This window comes from Spermophilus citellus (genome assembly GCF_964194105.1).
Source record: "Spermophilus citellus genome assembly, chromosome: 2".
In the NCBI taxonomy this organism is placed as follows: domain Eukaryota; kingdom Metazoa; phylum Chordata; class Mammalia; order Rodentia; family Sciuridae; genus Spermophilus; species Spermophilus citellus.
Genome location: NC_138183.1, coordinates 252316757 through 252335105, shown reverse-complemented (window position 1 = coordinate 252335105; position 18349 = coordinate 252316757). Strand labels below are relative to the sequence as shown.

Sequence of the window (18349 nt, the reverse complement as noted above, 5' to 3'; positions counted from 1 at the left end):
ATTCGCCATGTGCCATTCAGGCCAGGCAGGATTGGCTGTGGTCTGATGGAAGGGAGGTAAGAGGGAAGATGAGAAGCCAAGGGGAAATGAATTAATGGAATTCGATACGTGATGCAAAGATGACTAAAGACTGCACAGTTGAGGACAGTCTCTGAGAGGTGACAACTGAGCAAGGATGAAGATAACAAAAGCTGTGAGAGGAGCAAGGTTAAGTGCCGCCAGGCACAGGGAGCAGCATGTGCAAGCCTCTGAGGTGGGCATGAGCTTGGCCTGCGCAGTGTGGCTGACCGGGATGTGGAAGGGGCAGAGGGGGACTTGGGGAGGGTGGAAGAGGTGGACAGGCACCGAGGCATTCAGAACTTTGTGTGCCCTAATCAAGCATTCAGATTTTATTCAATTACAATAAGAGGAGAGATTGACTAGCATACTTTTAAAAGTTTCTTTCTGATTCTTTTGGTTTTGGTTTGGATTCAGGATTGACCCCATGGCCTGCATATGCTCTTCTACTGAGCTACATGCCCAGACCATAATATAAATAAATAAATAAATAAATAAATTTTATTTAAGAATAACATACAGAGATAAAAAGATACATTTTTAAAGATGGCTTCGGCTGTTGCATGGAGACTGGACTGGAGGACAGTAAAAGAAACGTAAACTCAGCCTCAGTTTCCACATCGGCAAAATAGCAAGAACACTCCTTCCACTCAGGGCCGTGGTGAGCAAGGTGGGAAAACAGCTCCCAGGCTCCTTGGCACTGGAGGAACCAGATGGGATGCAAAAGGCCGCCTGTGGGCCCAGGGCAGCTGGGGCATGCAAGGCCCTCGGAGCCAGTGTCAGGCCCCAGGATCGCGCCCGGCTGTCACTCGCCGAGGCGGCCTCTGGGCGGCGCTGCGGGCCTGCCCGGCTCCGGGCAGGAAGCGGCCCCGCCCTCAGTGCACTCGGCGCTCCGTAGGTCCTGCCTGTTCAGGGCGGGGCGAGGCGGGGCGGGGCCTATGCGGGGGCGGGGGCGGGGCCGCGGCGACGCGGGGTTGACAGGCGCAGATGGCGGCGGCGCAGGGCTCCTGAGCCGGAGGCGGCCATGAGCGCCGCCCGGCCCCAGTTCAGCATCGATGACGCCTTCGAGCTGTCCCTGGAGGACGCGGGTCCCGGGCCCGAGTCCAGCGGGGTCGCCCGCTTCGGGCCGCTGCACTTCGAGCGCCGGGCCCGGTTCGAGGTTGCCGACGAGGACAAGCAGTCCCGGCTGCGCTACCAGGTGAACGGCCCGGCCCACCTCACCCCTGCTCCGGGCCAGTCGGGACCCCCGGCCGAGCCCTGGAGAGACGCAGCTCCGGCGAGACCTAGAGGCCCCAGCCGGAGCGGAGGCCGCTCCCCGGACGTGACGCCTGATCCAGACCCCGGTCCAGACCCTCTCCACTCCGATTTAGGTCCCCAGCCCGCTGGAGAGCCCGCAGCCACGGTGGAGAACCGCACGCAGTCCCCACCCATCCTGGGGACCGACCCTTCTCCCCCGCGGGGTTTGGGGAACCTTCTGTATCAAGGAAACCTTGCCCATATGCGGAGCGTCAACCTGAGCCCTAGGCGGGATGATCTGAAAGGAACCCGCACCCCTTTAGAGCTTGAGGCCCCACCCACATGAGGAGTTGTCTTTGCCCACCCCTTGTCTCCTACTGAACTGGAAATCCTCATTTTCCGAAACCTCCAACAGCCCTTGGATCCTTTACCTGAACCAGATTCCTGTGCCCCAAACCCGGGAACTCTAGGCCTCCATGATGGGTCCCTGAAATAGCATCCTGAGAGCTCTACCCTGTCTCCCAAACTTGGGAGATCCCCTGCCCCTGGGACTTCTGCCGACTCCTGTTCCCCAAAGCCCCCAGCATCCACCCACTTCTACTTGGGTTTCGGTTTCTGTGAATCATCAAACCCGTTCTACTGGGAGGGTGGAGGGCCAGAGAGCAGCTGCTAGGCGGCCACGCAGCCAGGCCAACAGCTGTGTGGGCTGCCTTCTCTCCAAGAGAGAAGTGAGGAAGGGCCTGAGTCCAGCAACCCCCCTGAACCCTGTGTTCTGGAACAGAACCTGGAGAATGATGAGGATGGAGCCCAGGCCTCGCCTGAACCGGATGGGGGAGTCAGCACCAGGTCAGGGCCAGGTGGGGACCCACCCCATTCCCCAAGCTCCCATGAGTCTGGCTCCTGTCCACAGGGACCTACCCAGCCTCCCACTCCACTACACACAGCTCTGCTGTGTTCAGTCTTATGAAAAATTCCTAGCCCCATCCCCCTTGTGGGGTTCCCTGTCCAGCTAGTCACCCTATAGTTTGCATTCTCACCCATCCAACCCTACCAGGCTCTTTATCTGACAGGTCTGACCCCCACTTTCCCATAGGTCACCTGTCATGACCTCTCATCCCATCTTCTCCTATCAGGTAGCCCTGCAGAAACCCCCACCCTTGAATTCCTCCTTGTCCTTATCTCTGCTCAGGATCCTCTTTCCCATAGAGGCCAGCCCTAGTTCCTGCCATACACACACACACACTCTTCATCAGGACTCCTGTCCCAAAGGATTCCCTGTTTCCCCCTTCCCCCCACCTGCAGGGATTCTGGCCGAACATCTATACGCAGCTCCCAGTGGTCCTTTAGCACCATCAGCAATAGCACCCAGCACACCTACCATTCCTGCTGCAGGTGAGACCCTGCTCACTTGAGCCCAGTCCCCTAGTGCCTGAAGCCCCTAGCCCTGGCTCTCTCCTCCCCACCCTTTGCCTCTTTCATACCCATCCTGCTCTCCTACCGTCCAGCTGGACCAAACATCCTTTGATCCAGAAGAACCTCCGGGTTGTGCTAGCCTCCTTCCTGCTCCTGCTGCTGGGGACAGGTGAGTGCCCTGAGGGTGCCCCTGCCTCCCCTCCCTCCTTCCGTGAAGGCTCTGCTTCCCTTTGGTACACTGGACCTCCCAGCATCCAAGGAGGCAGCTAGCTTCCATCACCCCTCCCCGTGTTACAGTGAGGAACTGAGGCCTGTGATGGGCAGGCCCAGGCTCCTGGTAACTCAGCCAGGAAATCACACATAGAGCTGGAAACGGAACCTGTACCAGCTACCATTTATTGGGTATACTTAAAGGCACATTTACTTTCTACCTTTCAGAGGTCACACAGAAAGAGAGAGCAGGACCTAGAACTTTGTGTAGGGAATGTGCTCAGGGATATGGGTGACCCTGTGGCCAGAGATGCTGAGTGTCTGCCACCCTGATCCAGAGCTCTGTCACTCCCCATTCTTTGAAGTCTGAGAACTGATCAGAACTCCTCTCCACCCCCATTGCTCAGATGGGGAAACTGAGGCCCAGAGCAGGCGGATCTCACCGACAAATGTCTCTGAATCTCAGGCTTCTCATTATACGGGGCTGAGGAGGCAGGGTTCCCAGAAAGGATCCAGCATTCCTTATGGCCATAAGGGGTCCATAAGGAAGGTGGCAGTCACTGTGGCTCCTCCTCCCTCCCTTTTCCAGGAAGGTCAAAGCCCCCACCAGCCAGGCCCCCTGGCCAGAAAGCCTGGCCCAGCTCCAGGTGTTTGAGTGCAGAGGAGGGAGCTGCTACTTTCCATCACCACTGCACACTGGGCACTAATGGCACTGGCCACTGGCGCGCGCTCCACAACCTAGCAAAGCAAGCATCATTGCCATCCCAGCTTTGGAAATAAGGACACAGGTCAGGCAGGTGAAGGGCCTTGCCCAGGTTGCAAGTTGATGAGCTGGGATTTAAGCCCACATCTGTGACTGCCAGGCCTGGAGGCCACCAGCAACCCACAGAGGGCCCTTGAAGAAATTAGAAAAACAGGGCGGAGCCTGCAGCAGCTCTAGGCCAGGGTGCAGGGAGAGAGAGGGGACCACTTTTTGAGGCTTTCTGTGCATACACAAAGCAGGCAACAGTCCATGGTGGCCCTCAAGCCCCAGGCTGTACCACCTCTCTTGCTGTACCCTGCCCTCCTGTCAATCCTCTAAGTGGGAACTGAGGACTGTGGGTCTGAAAAGTAGACCTAGGCATGACCTCTCCACCTTCCCCCAAACGCACTGTCTTCCACCAAAGTCCGTATCCCTACCTGGTGCTATAGGCCCTACCATCCCTCCTGCCTGCGCTCTTCCTGTCCAGTCTTGCCAAACACCAGAAGCTCTTAGAAAGCCTAGTTCCCTCCAAATTCTGAGCCTTTGCTGTGCTATTCCCCTGTCTGAATTCTCTCTCTGCCTGAATGGCGCCCACAGCAAAGCCTCTAGAGTTAGCCAGCCTCCACCTTCCAACTGCTTCCCCTCTCCGTGCCTCAGTTTCATCTTATACCTGTCTCATTTGGTCAAGGTGACAGTTAAATAAGGCAGTGCATGTAACACATTTAGCCCAGTGGCTGGCAGAGCCTGGTAAGTGATCTTTAAGTATTAACTGTGATTGCTATTGCTGTTGCCACCCCTGCTCAGCTTAGATGTCACTGCCTGGGGAACCCTCTCCCTGGTCCCCTGGCTGGCTCCAGCAGGACTCCTCTGGATTCCTACACTGCCCTGTTCTTCCCCACCATATCCCTGGGTTATAGCTTTCAGGTTCTCCTTGGACCCTTCACTAAGGAAGGGCCATGAGGGCAGAGACCTCATTTGCCTTTCGCCTGGGAATTCCCAGTACCATGCATGCAGGAGGTGTCCCCTAAGTATTAGCAGAATGACAGGTCACACCAAACTCATTTCACAGACATTCCCCAGGGCCTGCCAGGTGCCCTGCTCTGAAGATAGAACTTGGTGAACTTCCTGGGGAGGGTCTCCACCCAGGGGCATCTGCTCAGGCGGGGGACACCATTCCTTGGCCTGAGCCAGGTTGCGGGGTGGGGGTGGAAGTCCCGCCCTCACCCCGCGGCTATCTGTGTGCAGCGCTGATCCTGGTCGGCGTGGGACTGGAGGCGGCCCCCTCGCCAGGTGAGCGCCCCTTCCCACCCGAAGGCAGCAGCCCTGGCCTTGCGCCCGTGGGTCCTTGGTGGGCCCTTTTCGGCAGAGTGAGGGCCCCTCGCCCTGAGCCTGCCCGCCTCCTCCGCAGGTGTCTCCAGCGCCATCTTCTTCGTGCCAGGCTTCCTGCTGCTGGTCCCAGGAGGTGCGAGCGGGCGCCGGGGCAGGGCGGGGGGCGGGGAAGGGCGGAGCATCTCACTGACAGGCCCCGCCCCGCAGTCTACCACGTGATCTTCATCTACTGCGCCGTCAAAGGCCACCGGGGCTTCCAGTTTTTCTACCTGCCCTACTTCGATAAGTGAGCCGCTGGCGGGACGGTCGATGCCTGCGATTCGAGGCCGGGAGGCCGGGCCGCCGCCTCGCGTGCGGGGAAGCTACTCTGACCTGTGGGCCTCTTCTCAAGGGAAGAGGTCCTCTGGGACCCTCGCAACCCCATACCCCCAGGAGTTTGCTCAGGAAGTGTGGGGCGCACAGGCCTGGGCCTAGGAACGCCACCCCTTGCCTGCTTTGTGCCTTAACTTATTCTCAGTCCCTGGAGTGTTGAGTCGTTGTTATTTTGTGCTAATAAAAGGATCATTAATTCCAGCAGGGATAGTTGCTCTTCCTGGCCCAGCCCGCCAGCCTGACCATGGCCTCTTACACCAAGGCTGAGAAAAGGCCTGATGCTAGACTAAAGGGCTTCTAGAATCACCGACCTCCAGATGATGTGCAGCACAATCCTGATGCTCTGAGACTTGCCTGAGGTCACAATATGTTGGGGACAAAGCTGGGCTTGGAAGTGGCAGTTCCAGTGTTCCTTGGTCCCAGCCCTGAGCAGACTCAGCCCACCCCTGTCTGCCCAGAGAGGCAGCACCAGCACCTGTATGGGAGGCTGCTAGCCTCGTTCCAGGGCTCTGGGCCCTGGGCCGCCACAGCCAGCCCTGAATGTGGGCCATGAGGCAGCAGTGGCCCAGCCCCCTGGGTCCATTGCCCTACTTCCCAGCCCCAGAGGTTGGGAGAACCAGGGAACAGGGCATGGGAAGCAGGGCCTCATGACAGACAGCCTCGGGATCAAAGACCTCAGAATGCTAAAAACAGACTACCCCAGAATTTTGGAAAATCAAAGCATCTCAGAACCTTAGGAACCAAGAAACACAATCTTAACCTTAAAAATCTAAGCTCATAGCAACCATTCATCGTGTTCTTACAAGGCTAATTGACAGTTAGAAACAGAAGCCAGGGTTCCAGCGCCCTGGGCCCAGGAACCTTTCTGTGACACTTGGGGAGAGGCCAGAGAGGGAAACCAGGCCCGTGTCCCCTACCTCCCAACCTAAGGATAAGCTAAAGGAGTGTATTGTCCCCAAACTAAACATGAGTGTGCTTAGTGAGGGGCTGCCCACCTGCCCAAGTCTGCAGCACCAGGACAGCACACACCTTTAGTGTCCTGCACCTTTGTTGAATGAATAAACACCCAGATCCCCACTATTACTCCTGCTGTCCTGGCCCACCCAGGCCCCCCACCCTCAATCCCCTTTGAATGAAGGAACTCTTTAAACAATGTTCCCAAACTAGCTGTGGGCAAGGACCAGTTTACATTTCTAATCCATCATAGACCAATAGTTTTGTAAGATTAAAAACTAGAAAAAAATCAAGACATACAGATTCTAAGCCCACAGTATTATCAGATTGCTCACATAAAATTGCAATTTGAAAAGTATCTTAGAACAAATATAGGAAAGAAGAAAAATTACAAAAACTATTCAGTGAGCAGGTAGGCAACACAGTCACAATCTTGTGGTGCTGGGGATGGAACCCAGGGCCTTGTGCATGCCAGCCAAGCCCTCTACCTCCAAGCCACACCCCCAGCCTAGGGCGTAAATTTTTCTGGTTAATTTATCCAACCCAAATTGTGTGAAAAGCAATACTTCTTTTTAAATTTTTTTATTTGTAGATGAACACAATATCTTTATTTTATTTATTAATTTTATGTGGTGCTGAGGATCTAACGCAGTGCCTCACACATGCAAGGCAAGACTCTGCCACTGAGCCCCAGCCCCAGCCCGTGAATAGCGATACTTCTAAACTCTAACTATATACTGCATATAATTTCTTTTGAAGACATTAATAGGAACATATAGATTTCTTTAGTGAATCATGACTCCATTTATCCCTTATGCTTCTGCCCCATAGCTCATTTCTATCTGATTTTCCCATAGTTACACTAGCTCTCTTTTGGTTAATTTTCTCCTGGTAAATCTTTTATCTGAGCCATCGGTTTCAGCCTTCCACTTGTCATTATTCTTTGAGTGTGTCTTCTGCATCCTTGACTCACCAATGGGGAAGAATCTGAGATCTGCTCTTCTGTATCTGCTCTTTGCCATTGTAGAAGAACCCCTGATTTTTAGTTGGGCACATGACCTTACAAGTAAAGACTACATTTCCCAATACCCTTTGCAGCTAGGTGTATCATGTGATAAGCCCTGTCTATTGGGATGTAAAGGGGGAGGCACAGGTGCTGAGGATTGAACCCCGGGGCACTTAACCACTGAGTTACATCTCTGGCCTTTTTAATTTAATTTAATGTTTTATTTTGAGGCAGGGTCTTGCTAAATTGCTGAAGCTGGTCTTGAACTTGCAATCTTTTTGCCTCAGCTTCCCAAATGGCTGGGACTACAGTGTGCACCACTGTGGCCAGCCAGATTGTTCATACTCTTTTCCTCTTTCTCCTTTTTACCTGACTCCATCCTGCCACCAGGAAAACAAATAAATGTGGGCACTCCCTAGGGATGGCAGAGCAGTCAGCCAGAAGGAGCCTGGGTCCTTGAAGAATATATACAGTTGGGCTCCACCTATAGACTTTTCTTGGGCAAGCAAATTTCTACCCAGGTTAAAACACTGTTGTTTTTGGTGAGTTATAAGAAAAATAACCTAATATTTTTTAATTTTTTGTTTTTCTGTTTTTGTGTGTGGTGCTGGGGACCAAACCCAGGGCCTCACACATGTCAGGCAAGTACTCTACCACAAGCCAGACCCCCACACCATTAGCACTTTCTTTGGGGACTGGGACTCTCTGACTTTAAACTAACAAATTTAATGTATTTATATTTATTGTAATAATTGATTTTTAAAGGATTATTTCTACTTTCTGTCTTAATATTTTCTATGTATTTTATTTTTCTTTGCCTTTTTCACCCTCTATCCCAACTTTCTATTGGTTTAATCAAGATTCCTCATCTACCCCTTTCCTCCTCTGTTGATTTGAGTATTGAGTGGAACAGTCTATTCCTGTTGTATTAATGGCTTCCCTTAAGTGGTCAACAGAGTCTAATGCTAACCAACAAACCTAGCCTTCTCTAGGACAGCATCAAAGATTTCCACATGCCCCATCGTCCCTGCCCCTCTGTCTCGAGGATCACTTGTTTCCCCACAAGGCCCTAAACATCTGCACCCTTGCCACTTTCCCAGACTGGTCAGTGGAGATAGGAACAAGGCAGCCCTTTGAGACCCTGGAATGTATCCGTGAGGTTCATTTCTTGCCCCTGCCTGCAGACTTGTGTAGGTCTCTGTCACTCGTGGGTGTTAGAGCCCAGGCCCCCAAGCCTCTAGCCAGGTGCCAAACTTTGGTCTCTTTTCTTTGGAAACTGGGGTCATCCCCTTCTTTGAAGTCCATTTTTAAAAAAGACATTTTATATATGTTAGGAATGAGCGGGATCCAGCCACCCTCTCAATTCACTGTTACTGGGGATCCGCTAACACTTCCCCCTACTGGAACACAGCCTGTGCCGAGGTTTGGGAGAGATCCAAACTTCACCCACAGTGGAGATGATGGGCAGTTGAGGGCAGGTTTTCGTCCAGGAAGCTCCAGCAGGGGTAGGTGAGCATAAAGGTGGCTGAGACATCCAAGCAGACTCCCTGGTGGTGTGTGGTCCTGGGGGGCCTCTGGGTCTCTCCATCCTGGAGCCTCTTCGTGGTGGGGAGGGTGTGCAGCCTGGGCCCTGCTGGTGTCTGGGGCCCCAGGTCTCAGTGGGTGGACAACATCATCACAAACTCTGCAGGAGAGAGGGGTGGGGCTTGGGCCTGTCCAGAAAGTGGGATCCTCCTGGGTGCTGGAGGGACAGGAGTGACTGGGAGGCGACTCACCATCAAAGTCTATGGTGCCATCCCCATTGAGGTCCATGTCTCGGAGCATCTCATCCAGCTCAGAACCCTCCAGTGACTCCCCGAGAAGAGGCGGTGCTGCCTGCCGCAGCTCTGTGACTGTAATCCTCCCATCCTTGTCCCTGTCAAACTAGGGTCCAGGCACAGTTCAGCTCTACCCACCCTAAGCTTCCCCTCTACTAGCTCCGCTCTTGCCACTCACTGCCTATGGGCAAGATGCCACCTCCACCACCACCTCACCCACCAAACCTTCCCATCCTCCCATGCCAAGATGGGGCCTCCTGATTCTGGAAGGCTCTATAGTTCATGCCTCCAGCTGCACATGAGCCTAGCCTTCTCTGCACATCCCTGGGCCTCATCCTGAAGACTGAGGCCACCAGTCTCCCAGAAGTGACATTGTCCAGCCCTGCCCCCTGCGGCCCACCCAACCTCCACACCTCTTGGAAGGCGATACGCAGCTCCCGAACCCCCAGCATGTGTGCCGTCTCCTCTCTCAGCTTTGGGCCTATCAGCTCCACAAACTCCTCAAAGTCCACACAGCCACCCACTGTGGACCCAGACACAGTGTCACAATCTGGCCCCAAATGGGACATCAAAAGGGAGGGTGCAAACCCCGCCCCCCCAAGGCTCTGCATTCAGGAGGACATATCCCATGCCGGCACTGTGGGGTGGGGACTGGGGCTGCCTCTGCTTTCTGTGAAGAACCCGGGTATGGGAGAAAGAAACCAGGGTTTGGAGCGGAGCCGCCAGGTTCAGACTCTGACTCTGCTGCTGAGATGCATGGCCTTGGGCAGCTTAGCCCCTCCCTCCCCCAGCAGTCCCTCGGTTCTAAGATGCTGCCAATCGTCTAAGGCACCGGTGGCCAAATAACAGCTCTGGGGGAGAGGAGGAAGCACAGCCCTGCGCGCACACACCAGTCACAAAGCACATGCCTGTTTTGGAAACTGCAAGAAAATAACCCATAGAGATCCCGGAATGAAGGGACTTGGTATCGCCCCAGGACAAAGCGGCAATGATAACCTCACAGCGCTTAGTCACAGGGCAGCCAGGGCACTGTCACACCAGGCCTCACTGAGCCTCCGAGACTGTATTCCAGGTGACCTCAATTCAGGCAGCTGCCCCAAGGAATGGGGAGGATGGCAGGGTGGGAGAGAGGGAGCGGTGCTAGTCCCTGCAGACAGCCGGCGTCACCCAGTAGGAGGAGCCAGGCCAGGAGGCAGCGCAGGCCCAGGTGGAAAGAACAAGGGTGTGCAGAGGCCACAGCCGTAGCTGGAGGCCAGGTTCCTCAGCCTGAGCCCCAGACGCCGCTCTTGGATCACCCACCTCCCACCCTTGCCCCGCTCCCCTCACCAGGAGGCTGCAGCGTGGACCTGGTGTCCCCACACCTGATGGGACCAATGTGGTCCTGTCGCCACCCCAGAGGCTCTCCTTCGCACCCACCACGGCCCCTGACGGGCTCTTGGAGTTCCCCCCCTGCGTCCCCCTGTGATCCTCCTGGAGACCAGGGCTGCCCTGAGCTGGGCGCCGCCAGGCAGGCTCCCACCCAGCTGCCCTGCAGGGCCCGTCACTGACTGCGCATCTTCACGTGCTGCGAGACCTCGATGAGCTCCATCTCCGTGGGCATGTAGCCCAGGGTCCGCATGCAGTCACCCAGCTCCCGGTAGCCGATGTAGCCGTCCCGGTCAGTGTCAAACTCCTCGAAGGCAGCCTGCAGCTCTGTCAGGGAGAGAGGTTGTGCAGGTGGCCAGGCCCAGGGACACCTCTCCCCACCCCCACAGTCAGGAGAGACACTTACCCTCCCGCTCCTCTGGGCCCAGCTCACGGTCCTGTGGGCAATAGTCCAACATGTCCCTAGAGCCAGCCACGGCTCTGTCTGTCCTTCCTCCTCCAGCCCCTGCCTGTGCTCCTGCTCCTGGGCAGGGCCACCCACCACCACCACCACCCAGGGGCAAAGGCAGCTGAAGTCCCGAGGGTCCCAGGAGCAAAGAGCCCTTACTCTGTGCCCCTGGCACCTTGAGTGGGTTCCATAGAGCCCCAGCTCTGAAGCCTGGCTCTGCCCACTGCACCAGCGCCTGAGACCCCAAGTCTGGAGCAGAAGAAGTGGGGGGCCCAGGTACTTAGGGGCCAGGAGGGCTGTCCCCAAGGGATAGGAATCTCCACCCACATCCTTGAGACCCTCAGCCCTGCCCAAGCCCCTGACCTTCCCAAAGATGCGGTTGAGCAGGGGCCCGTATGTCCTCTGAGCAGCATCCTGCTGGGGGTCAGCGCGATGTCGATGGGACTGGCGGCGTGATGTGAGGGGTGGCCCCCCCTGCCCCTCTCCAGTCTTTGAAGGATTCTTGCTGTTCCCTGGGGCCTCAGGGCCCTGGACAGAAGTCTGCTCACCAGAGCTGCCCTTATGGGACCCTCGGAGTCCCCTCTCCTTCTTGCTCTTCCTCCTAGTCAAGGGGGCCCCCTCAGCACCACTGCCAGGGGCCACAACCCCCTCAGGGGACTTCTGGGGGTTCTGCTCTGTGGCCATGTAGGAAGGGATGGCAGGGCTCAGGAACACAGTGTGCCTGAGCACCCTTGGCTCTTGGGACCCATAAAGCTGCTTAAGCACCCCCAGCCTTAGAGTTGATCGCCTGGGATGGGCCCTGAGGGGGATTAGGGTGAGTAGGCAGGCGGCCCAGGACCTCATCCCTGCCCCCTGCCCTGGGGTGGCCAGGGTAATGCCAGGTTGGTCACCAGAACTGTCCTCAGCAGAGAGGGGCAGGACATGTGGCTGCCCCTAGTTTCCAACTCCAGTTCTGCCATGTTGCGGCTGGAAACCGGGTTGTTGAACACACCTAGTCCCAGTTCTTCGTCTGGAGATGGCGACTTGAGCAAGGGGGAGGTGGGAAAGGAGGTGATAAGTTGCCCCCAGGGGCCCCTACGAGGTGACATCCTGGCTGAAACAGAGGGCAAGTGTCACCGAAAAGAGGGGCCAGGTTAGAGGGGCCAAGGTGCAGTGTCAGTGGAGCTGGATCCTCAGGGGCTGGCAGCCTGCGGGAGGGGCCCAGGCGTGTTGTCTGGCCCCGTCAGGATGGGGGCCCTGGCTGGTCATTTGGCTACTGGGCCAGGGTTAGGGTTTCCCGGAGAGCGGTCCCATGAATGATTGATCTCCTCTCAGCTTGGGTTTCCTGCCTGCCCGCCTTCATGTCACAGAGTGCCACGCAGCGGGCCCTGGCGTGGGGTGGTGGGTGGCTGGGCCGCTGGGCAGCAGGCACGCCCTGCTCCTTCCGGCCAGCTGCTGCCTGCATCTCACAGGTAAGCCAGGCACCATGGCCAGGGCCCTGGGGGAGGATGCCCAGGATTCTGATCCAAATGGGGGTCTGCAGAGGAAGAGCACCAAAGTATGGGGAAGCCAGGGGCTAAAGTGGTTGCAGCCGTGGGCCCCAAGCGGAATCCAGCCCAGGTGGCATCTGGTCTGTCCCCTAGCTACCACCTCAGAGGAATGCTCACTCCCGTCCACTGGCTGGAGAAGGTGCGGTGGGGACCACAGGCCTTTTGAGTTCCCAACCTGGGTGCCCCTAACTGCATCTCCCCCTCCTTACCCTGCAAAGCCCCCTCTCTAGTAGCTCCAGGAGACAAACAGAGCTACCTGCGCCTAAGCTCTCAAAAGCAGGAAAGGGCACAGGGGGGGCAGAGGATGCTGAAGAGCCGCACACTGCTCCTGGGATAGGTCCCCTAGCTGCCTGTGCTGAGGTCAGACCTCGCCCCAAATTCGCCCCAAATTCCTGCATGCATGCAGGGAGGGGCTGCCTGCCCAGCCTTAGACTCCTATGGGCCCATGACACCCAGAGCCCTCCCCCTCTTGGAATTTTAAACACTTGAACCCCAGAAAAATCAAGCATAAAGGGATCTTGTGAAGAGCCGATCAACTGGTTTTCAAACTCTGTCCCCTGAAACCCTGGGGGGGTGCTCTTCAGTGTCTTTTTAGCTCATATAGGAGTTCCACTATGTTTTATTGAGACAAGCTTCAGTGGATTGGGGCCTGGAGCAGTGGCACACGCCTGTGATCCCAGCAGCTTGAGAGGCTGAGGCGGGAGCTTTGAAGCCAGCCTCAGCAACTTAGCAAGGCTGTAAGCAACGAGTGAGATCCTGTCTCTTAATGAAAAATAAAAAGGGCAGGGGATGTGGTTCAGTGGCTAAGGGCCCCTGGGTTCAATTCCTGGCACCAAAAAAAAAAAAAAAAAAAAAAAAGATTCAGTGTTTGAAAGCCTCTGTTGGTCTGCTTGGACTCATGGATTCCATGGTCAGATGCTTAAGTTCTGGTGGTTTCCTTCCTGTCCATGAGCTTGGACAATTCACTAACTCAATGAACCTTCTTTCATCTATAAAATGGGTCCTCAGAGGACTACATGAGGTGTCCCTGGCAGGAGATGACTACTCAAGGACAAGATCAGGGAGGGACAGTGATTGGCAGGGAGATGCACATGCCCTGTGTCTCATACTCAGTCATCTGTGTTCATTCACCCAGCAGGTGCCCAGTCCATGTCCAGCAGGACACTGGGGACACTGTTATGGAAGCCAACCTGGACGTTGCTGGCCGTGGGCCCCGCACAGAACTGGACGATGAGGACTACTACCCGCAGGGTGGCTGGGACACAGTCTTCCTAGTGGCCTTGCTGCTCCTGGGGCTGCCAGCCAACGGGCTGATGGCGTGGCTGGCCGGCTCCCAGGCCCGGCATGGGGCGGGCACGAGGCTGGCCCTGCTCCTGCTCAGCCTGGCCCTCTCCGACTTCTTGTTCCTGGCGGCAGCAGCCTTTCAGATTCTGGAGATCCAGCATGGAGGGCACTGGCCACTGGGGACAGCTGCCTGCCGCTTCTACTACTTCCTGTGGGGTGTGTCCTACTCCTCCGGCCTCTTTCTGCTGGCAGCCCTCAGCCTGGACCGCTGCCTGCTGGCACTGTGCCCGCGTTGGTACCCTGGGCGCCGCCCGGCCCGTCTGCCCCTGTGGGTCTGTGCTGGGGTCTGGGTGCTGGCCACACTCTTCAGTGTGCCCTGGCTGGTCTTCCCTGAGGCCACCGTCTGGTGGTACGACCTGGTCATTTGCCTGGACTTCTGGGACAGTGAGGAACTGCCCCTGCGGATGCTCGAGATCCTGGGGGGCTTCCTGCCGTTCCTCCTGCTGCTGGTGTGCCACGCGCTCACCCAGGCCACCGCCTGCAGGACCCGCTGCCGCCACCAGCCCCGGCCCCCCGCCCGCCATGGCTTTGCCCGCGTGGCCAAGACCATTCTGTCAGCTTATGTGGTCCTGCAGCTGCCCTATCAGCTGGCACAGCTGCTGTACCTGGCCTTCCTGTGGGACCTCTACCCCGGGTACCTGCTCTGGGAGGCCCTGGTCTACTCGGACTACCTGATCCTGCTCAACAGCTGTCTGAGCCCCTTCCTCTGCCTCGTGGCCAGTGCCGACCTCCGGGCCCTGCTGCGCGCCGTGTTCTCCTCCTTTGCAGCCGCTCTCTGCGAGGAACAGCCAGGCAGCTTCACGCCAGCTGAGCCCCAGCCCCAGGTGGGCTCTGAGGGCCCGACTCTGCCAGGGCCCATGGCTGCCGCCCAGCCACGACTGGATGCCGTGGCCCTGCCTCAGGTGAGCCCCACGGCCCAGACACGGTCGGATGCTGTGGCCCAGGAACAGACAGTGGTTGAGGCTCACACCCCTGCCTCTGCTTCCGGCTTGGCCACCACCCCCTGTGATGAAGCCTCCCCTGGCCCATCCCCAGGGCCCACCTCAGGAGCCTCTGGGAACCCAGCCACACAGGCTGTCCCTGAGGGAGAGAGCCCTGGCAGTGCCCCGCCAGAGGAAGCCTCCAGCCCAAGCCCCACGTGAGGGCCTAAGGACGTCCAGCCCTCCAGGGCAGTGGAAGAGCCAGAGGGAGCCAGAGAACCAGCCATGGTGGACGCCATGAAGGACTCACCACTAAAACTCCCACGGAGTCCCTCAGGCCTAGAAGGAGGGAAGTGAAACAAAGCATGTGAAAGTCCCAGAGAGTTCACTGTGAGTCCCCGACCCTGGGCACACCAAGCCCTTCCGTGGTTGTTCCAACACATAGTCACCCAACAGCCCCCTAGGCCACAGCTAATGGTGTCCGAATTGTTCTGTCCTTCAATACCCCTAGACGCCTGTTTCCTCTGTGCCTTGTTCCTGCTGGAGGAAGATAACAGGGGGACTTCCCTGGGTCCAATCAGATCTCCCTTTCATCCTTCACTCCCTGTCCTCCTCTGGCCTGTCCTCCAGCCTAGACACAAGAACACCAAATGGAAAAGTTCCTGCAAAAAAGGGAGGCCTCCATGAACCTGTGGCTCCAAGCAGGGCCCAAGGCCCTAGTGGCCCACAATCCAAGTCCTCTCCACCAATCTCCTGCCTGCCTCCAACAGACAGTGAGGCTGGTGCAGGATTTCCCCTCACAGGGCAGGCAGAAAAGAGGCAAGAGCTACCAAGCCTGGATTCAAATCCAGTTCTGCCACAGCCTGACTGGGTAATGGGGGACAAGTTACCTCTCTTTCTTAGCTCCTGTTTCATCAGCTCTTGTGAGAATTAAATGAGAAAGTGTGCAAGGCACTCACAGCAGCCTGGCACTCAGCAAGGGCTCGGTGAGCTGGTGTCTTCTTCCTTCCTGCATACAGGGACCGGGGCTGAATGGGAGGAGGCAGGCAGGAGAGTGACCTAGGATTCTGTGAACAGCCTAGGCTGCGGACACCCAAGTGGCCTGAGAGAGCACATAGCCACCTCTGCTCTTGGGCCTGCTCCAGGGGACTTCAAGGTCGGATTCTGTTCAAGGGTCCAACTAGCATCCACCTGTGCCCCAACCCCCAGGGAGGGCTGCTCAACTCTCCTCTCTGTGGGGGCTGCAGGTACAGCTCACTTTGGCCCCAAATTCCCCCCATCCGAGCCCAAGAGCAGAGGCAGGAGGCTGTCCAAAGGGCACAGAGCTCAGGGCACCAGTAGTCCCAGGAATGGCAAAGGTGAGCCCTCGGGCCAGCCAGCTCCTCCCCTTCCACTGCAGACCCCACAGGGAAAGCAAAAGTGCCATAGGTCTCCCTGCCGCTTCCCTTCATCCCCCCACCCTCTCCCACCCACCTGTTTTCTCCCCCCCTCAGGGTTCCGAGTCCCCTCCCTTCCCTTCTTCCCCACTCCGTCCCTTTAGCAAGGCTTCTTGACTCAGGCACCGGTGTTGATGACGTTTGATGTGCTGCCCTGGGAGTGGCAGCTCCGCTCTGGGTTCGGGTTCCTAGCTCGCTCTTACCTTAGTTAGGGTGGATGAGCCCCTGCAGGGCTGCTGGTTGTGGCCATTAATGACCCCCTTGCACAGGAAGGCCATAAATGGGTGGCCATGGTGGCGACACCAGAGCATGATCATCGCATTCCTCAGTGATGGATTACTGGTGCGTGCGGGGCTGGGGGATCTCCGAACAGGCGTGGATTTGTCGATTTCATTCTTCTGACAAATCTCTATTCTGCACCTTCCAGCTGCTTTTCTGGCCAGGCTTCTGTTCTGGAAACACGGGGACAGGCTTCAGGGGGGTCCCTGGTACCCCTCAGGGGTTGTTTGAATTCCTGGCTCCACCGTTCCACAGGGGTGACTCCCAGCAAAGCTCTTGGTCTCTTTTGGACTCAGTTTGCTCACCTACAAAATGGGGATCATAATGATTGATCTTTATGGAGTGCTTGGGTCATTGCCTGGCACAGAGTAAGTGCTCAATGATTGTTACCCATCACCATGATGATGCCAGTGGGCACCCCAGGCCTTAGCCAGCCTGAGAGCAGTGCTGAGCCATGGGCCAGGGCCCATGGGGCAGGTCACCTGCCCACCAGGTACTGTCCTCCCATCCCACCGACTGCCTCTTCTTCCACAAGCCCCGCCCTTCTTCTGACGGTCACAGGGCACATCTGAGGGAGGTGGACTTCTGTCCCCTTGGAGCATTCTGCTGTGCCCCTGCTTCTCTCTTTTCTCCTGGCAGGGGTTCCAAAGCCTTTTATTTCTTTTTCTTTTGGTACTGAGAGTTGACCCCAGAGGGCTTTACCCTGAATACATCCCCAGCCCTTTTTATTTTTTATTTTGAGACAGGGTTTCACTGAGTCACTAGGCTGGCCTGGAACTTTGGCATCTGAAATCTCTTGCCTTGCCCTCCCGCGTTGCTGGGATTTACCCATGTGCCAGCCACCTGCCTTCAACACTAGTGCACATCTTAAACCCTATCTCTTGGGGAGGGAGCCAGCCCCACCTCCAAGTCCCCAAGGGGAATTGTTCCCACAATGAATAATTGTTGTGCAGGGAAAAGAGCAGTGACCTGAAGGGTTTTGCAGGAAAAAGAGGAGTTCTCCTAGTGACCCACAGAGATGGTCTGTGTTGGAGGAAAGAGGACATTAAGAGAGGGCTCGTTCACCCCCAAAACATTCTACATCCCCTCACCTCACCCCAACACACCCCATGGAACCAGGTTCCTGTGGCCTTCTGGGAGATTCCTTCCTTTTGTAGGTGAGAGAGCCCCTCCCTCTCATGCAAAGCGACCAGACATTGATTGTGAGAATTGTGGACAAGAACATTTTTCAGTTCTGCACTCAGGGCTGCTGCTCACTTATACATTAAGTGATCACATTCTGGGTGCTGGGCCTCACTGGGTGCCGAAAGTACAGTGGGAAACAAGACAAAACCCCTGCCCTCAATTTGCTGACATCCTGGTAGGGTGAAGCAGACACCAACAAATACACAAATACTCCCAAAATATAGCATCCAGTAGCTATTAAGAACAATGAGTCAGGCGCACACCTGTAATCCCAGTGACTCAGGAGGCTGAGGCAGGAGAATCACAAGTTTGAGGTCAGCCTCAGCAACTTACCAAGGCACTATCCCAAAATAAAAAAATAAAAAGGAGGGGTTGGGATATAGCTAAGTTGGTAGAGTGATGGCCTGGCATGCACAAGGTCCTGGGTTCAGTCCCCAGCACCATGAAAAAATAAAAATAAATAAACAAAAATAAAAAGTACTGGGACTCTGGGATGGGGGGTGTGGCTCAGTGGTAAATCACTCCTGAGTTCAATCCCCATTACCCCCCCCCAAAAAAAGGCAATGAGAACAAGTAGAGCCAGAGATGGCCAGGTGAGAGGGGTAGCAGGGAGAGAACTGCAGGGTGGGGGGAGTGTCACCTTAGCAGAGACAGAGTCATTTCAAGACCTGGGAAAGAGCATCCAAAAGGAAGGAGAGAACAGGATG

At 56.3% G+C, this 18349-nt stretch overlaps 3 protein-coding genes across 4 annotated transcripts; 2 read left to right on the top strand and 1 right to left on the bottom strand.

The window, feature by feature from the left end:
• The first annotated feature begins 1003 nt into the window (after positions 1–1003).
• On the top strand, positions 1004–5560 carry TMEM134 (transmembrane protein 134). 2 transcript variants are annotated; one of them, XM_081280150.1, is made up of 7 exons: positions 1004–1255; positions 2075–2139; positions 2596–2685; positions 2799–2875; positions 4904–4948; positions 5067–5120; positions 5195–5560. In XM_081280150.1, the coding sequence occupies exons 1-7, from the start codon at positions 1082–1084 to the stop codon at positions 5275–5277; spliced, it is 588 nt and encodes a 195-aa protein (XP_081136276.1). In that variant the 5' UTR covers positions 1004–1081; the 3' UTR covers positions 5278–5560. The 2 variants fall into 2 exon arrangements, with proteins under 2 accessions (XP_081136276.1, XP_081136277.1); XM_081280151.1 differs by lacking the exon at positions 2596–2685.
• A 3111-nt stretch (positions 5561–8671) lies between these two features.
• Positions 8672–11633, bottom strand: CABP4 (calcium binding protein 4; the record flags this gene model as incomplete). The annotated part of the gene is made up of 6 exons (XM_081280497.1): positions 8672–9003; positions 9095–9242; positions 9550–9659; positions 10685–10828; positions 10908–10938; positions 11313–11633. The coding sequence occupies 6 exons, from the start codon at positions 11631–11633 to the stop codon at positions 8975–8977; spliced, it is 783 nt and encodes a 260-aa protein (XP_081136623.1). The 3' UTR covers positions 8672–8974.
• Positions 11634–13564: 1931 nt separating this feature from the next.
• GPR152 (G protein-coupled receptor 152) lies at positions 13565–14964 on the top strand (the record flags this gene model as incomplete). The annotated part of the gene is made up of 1 exon (XM_081280496.1): positions 13565–14964. The coding sequence occupies exon 1, from the start codon at positions 13570–13572 to the stop codon at positions 14962–14964; it is 1395 nt and encodes a 464-aa protein (XP_081136622.1). The 5' UTR covers positions 13565–13569.
• Positions 14965–18349: the final 3385 nt, after the last annotated feature.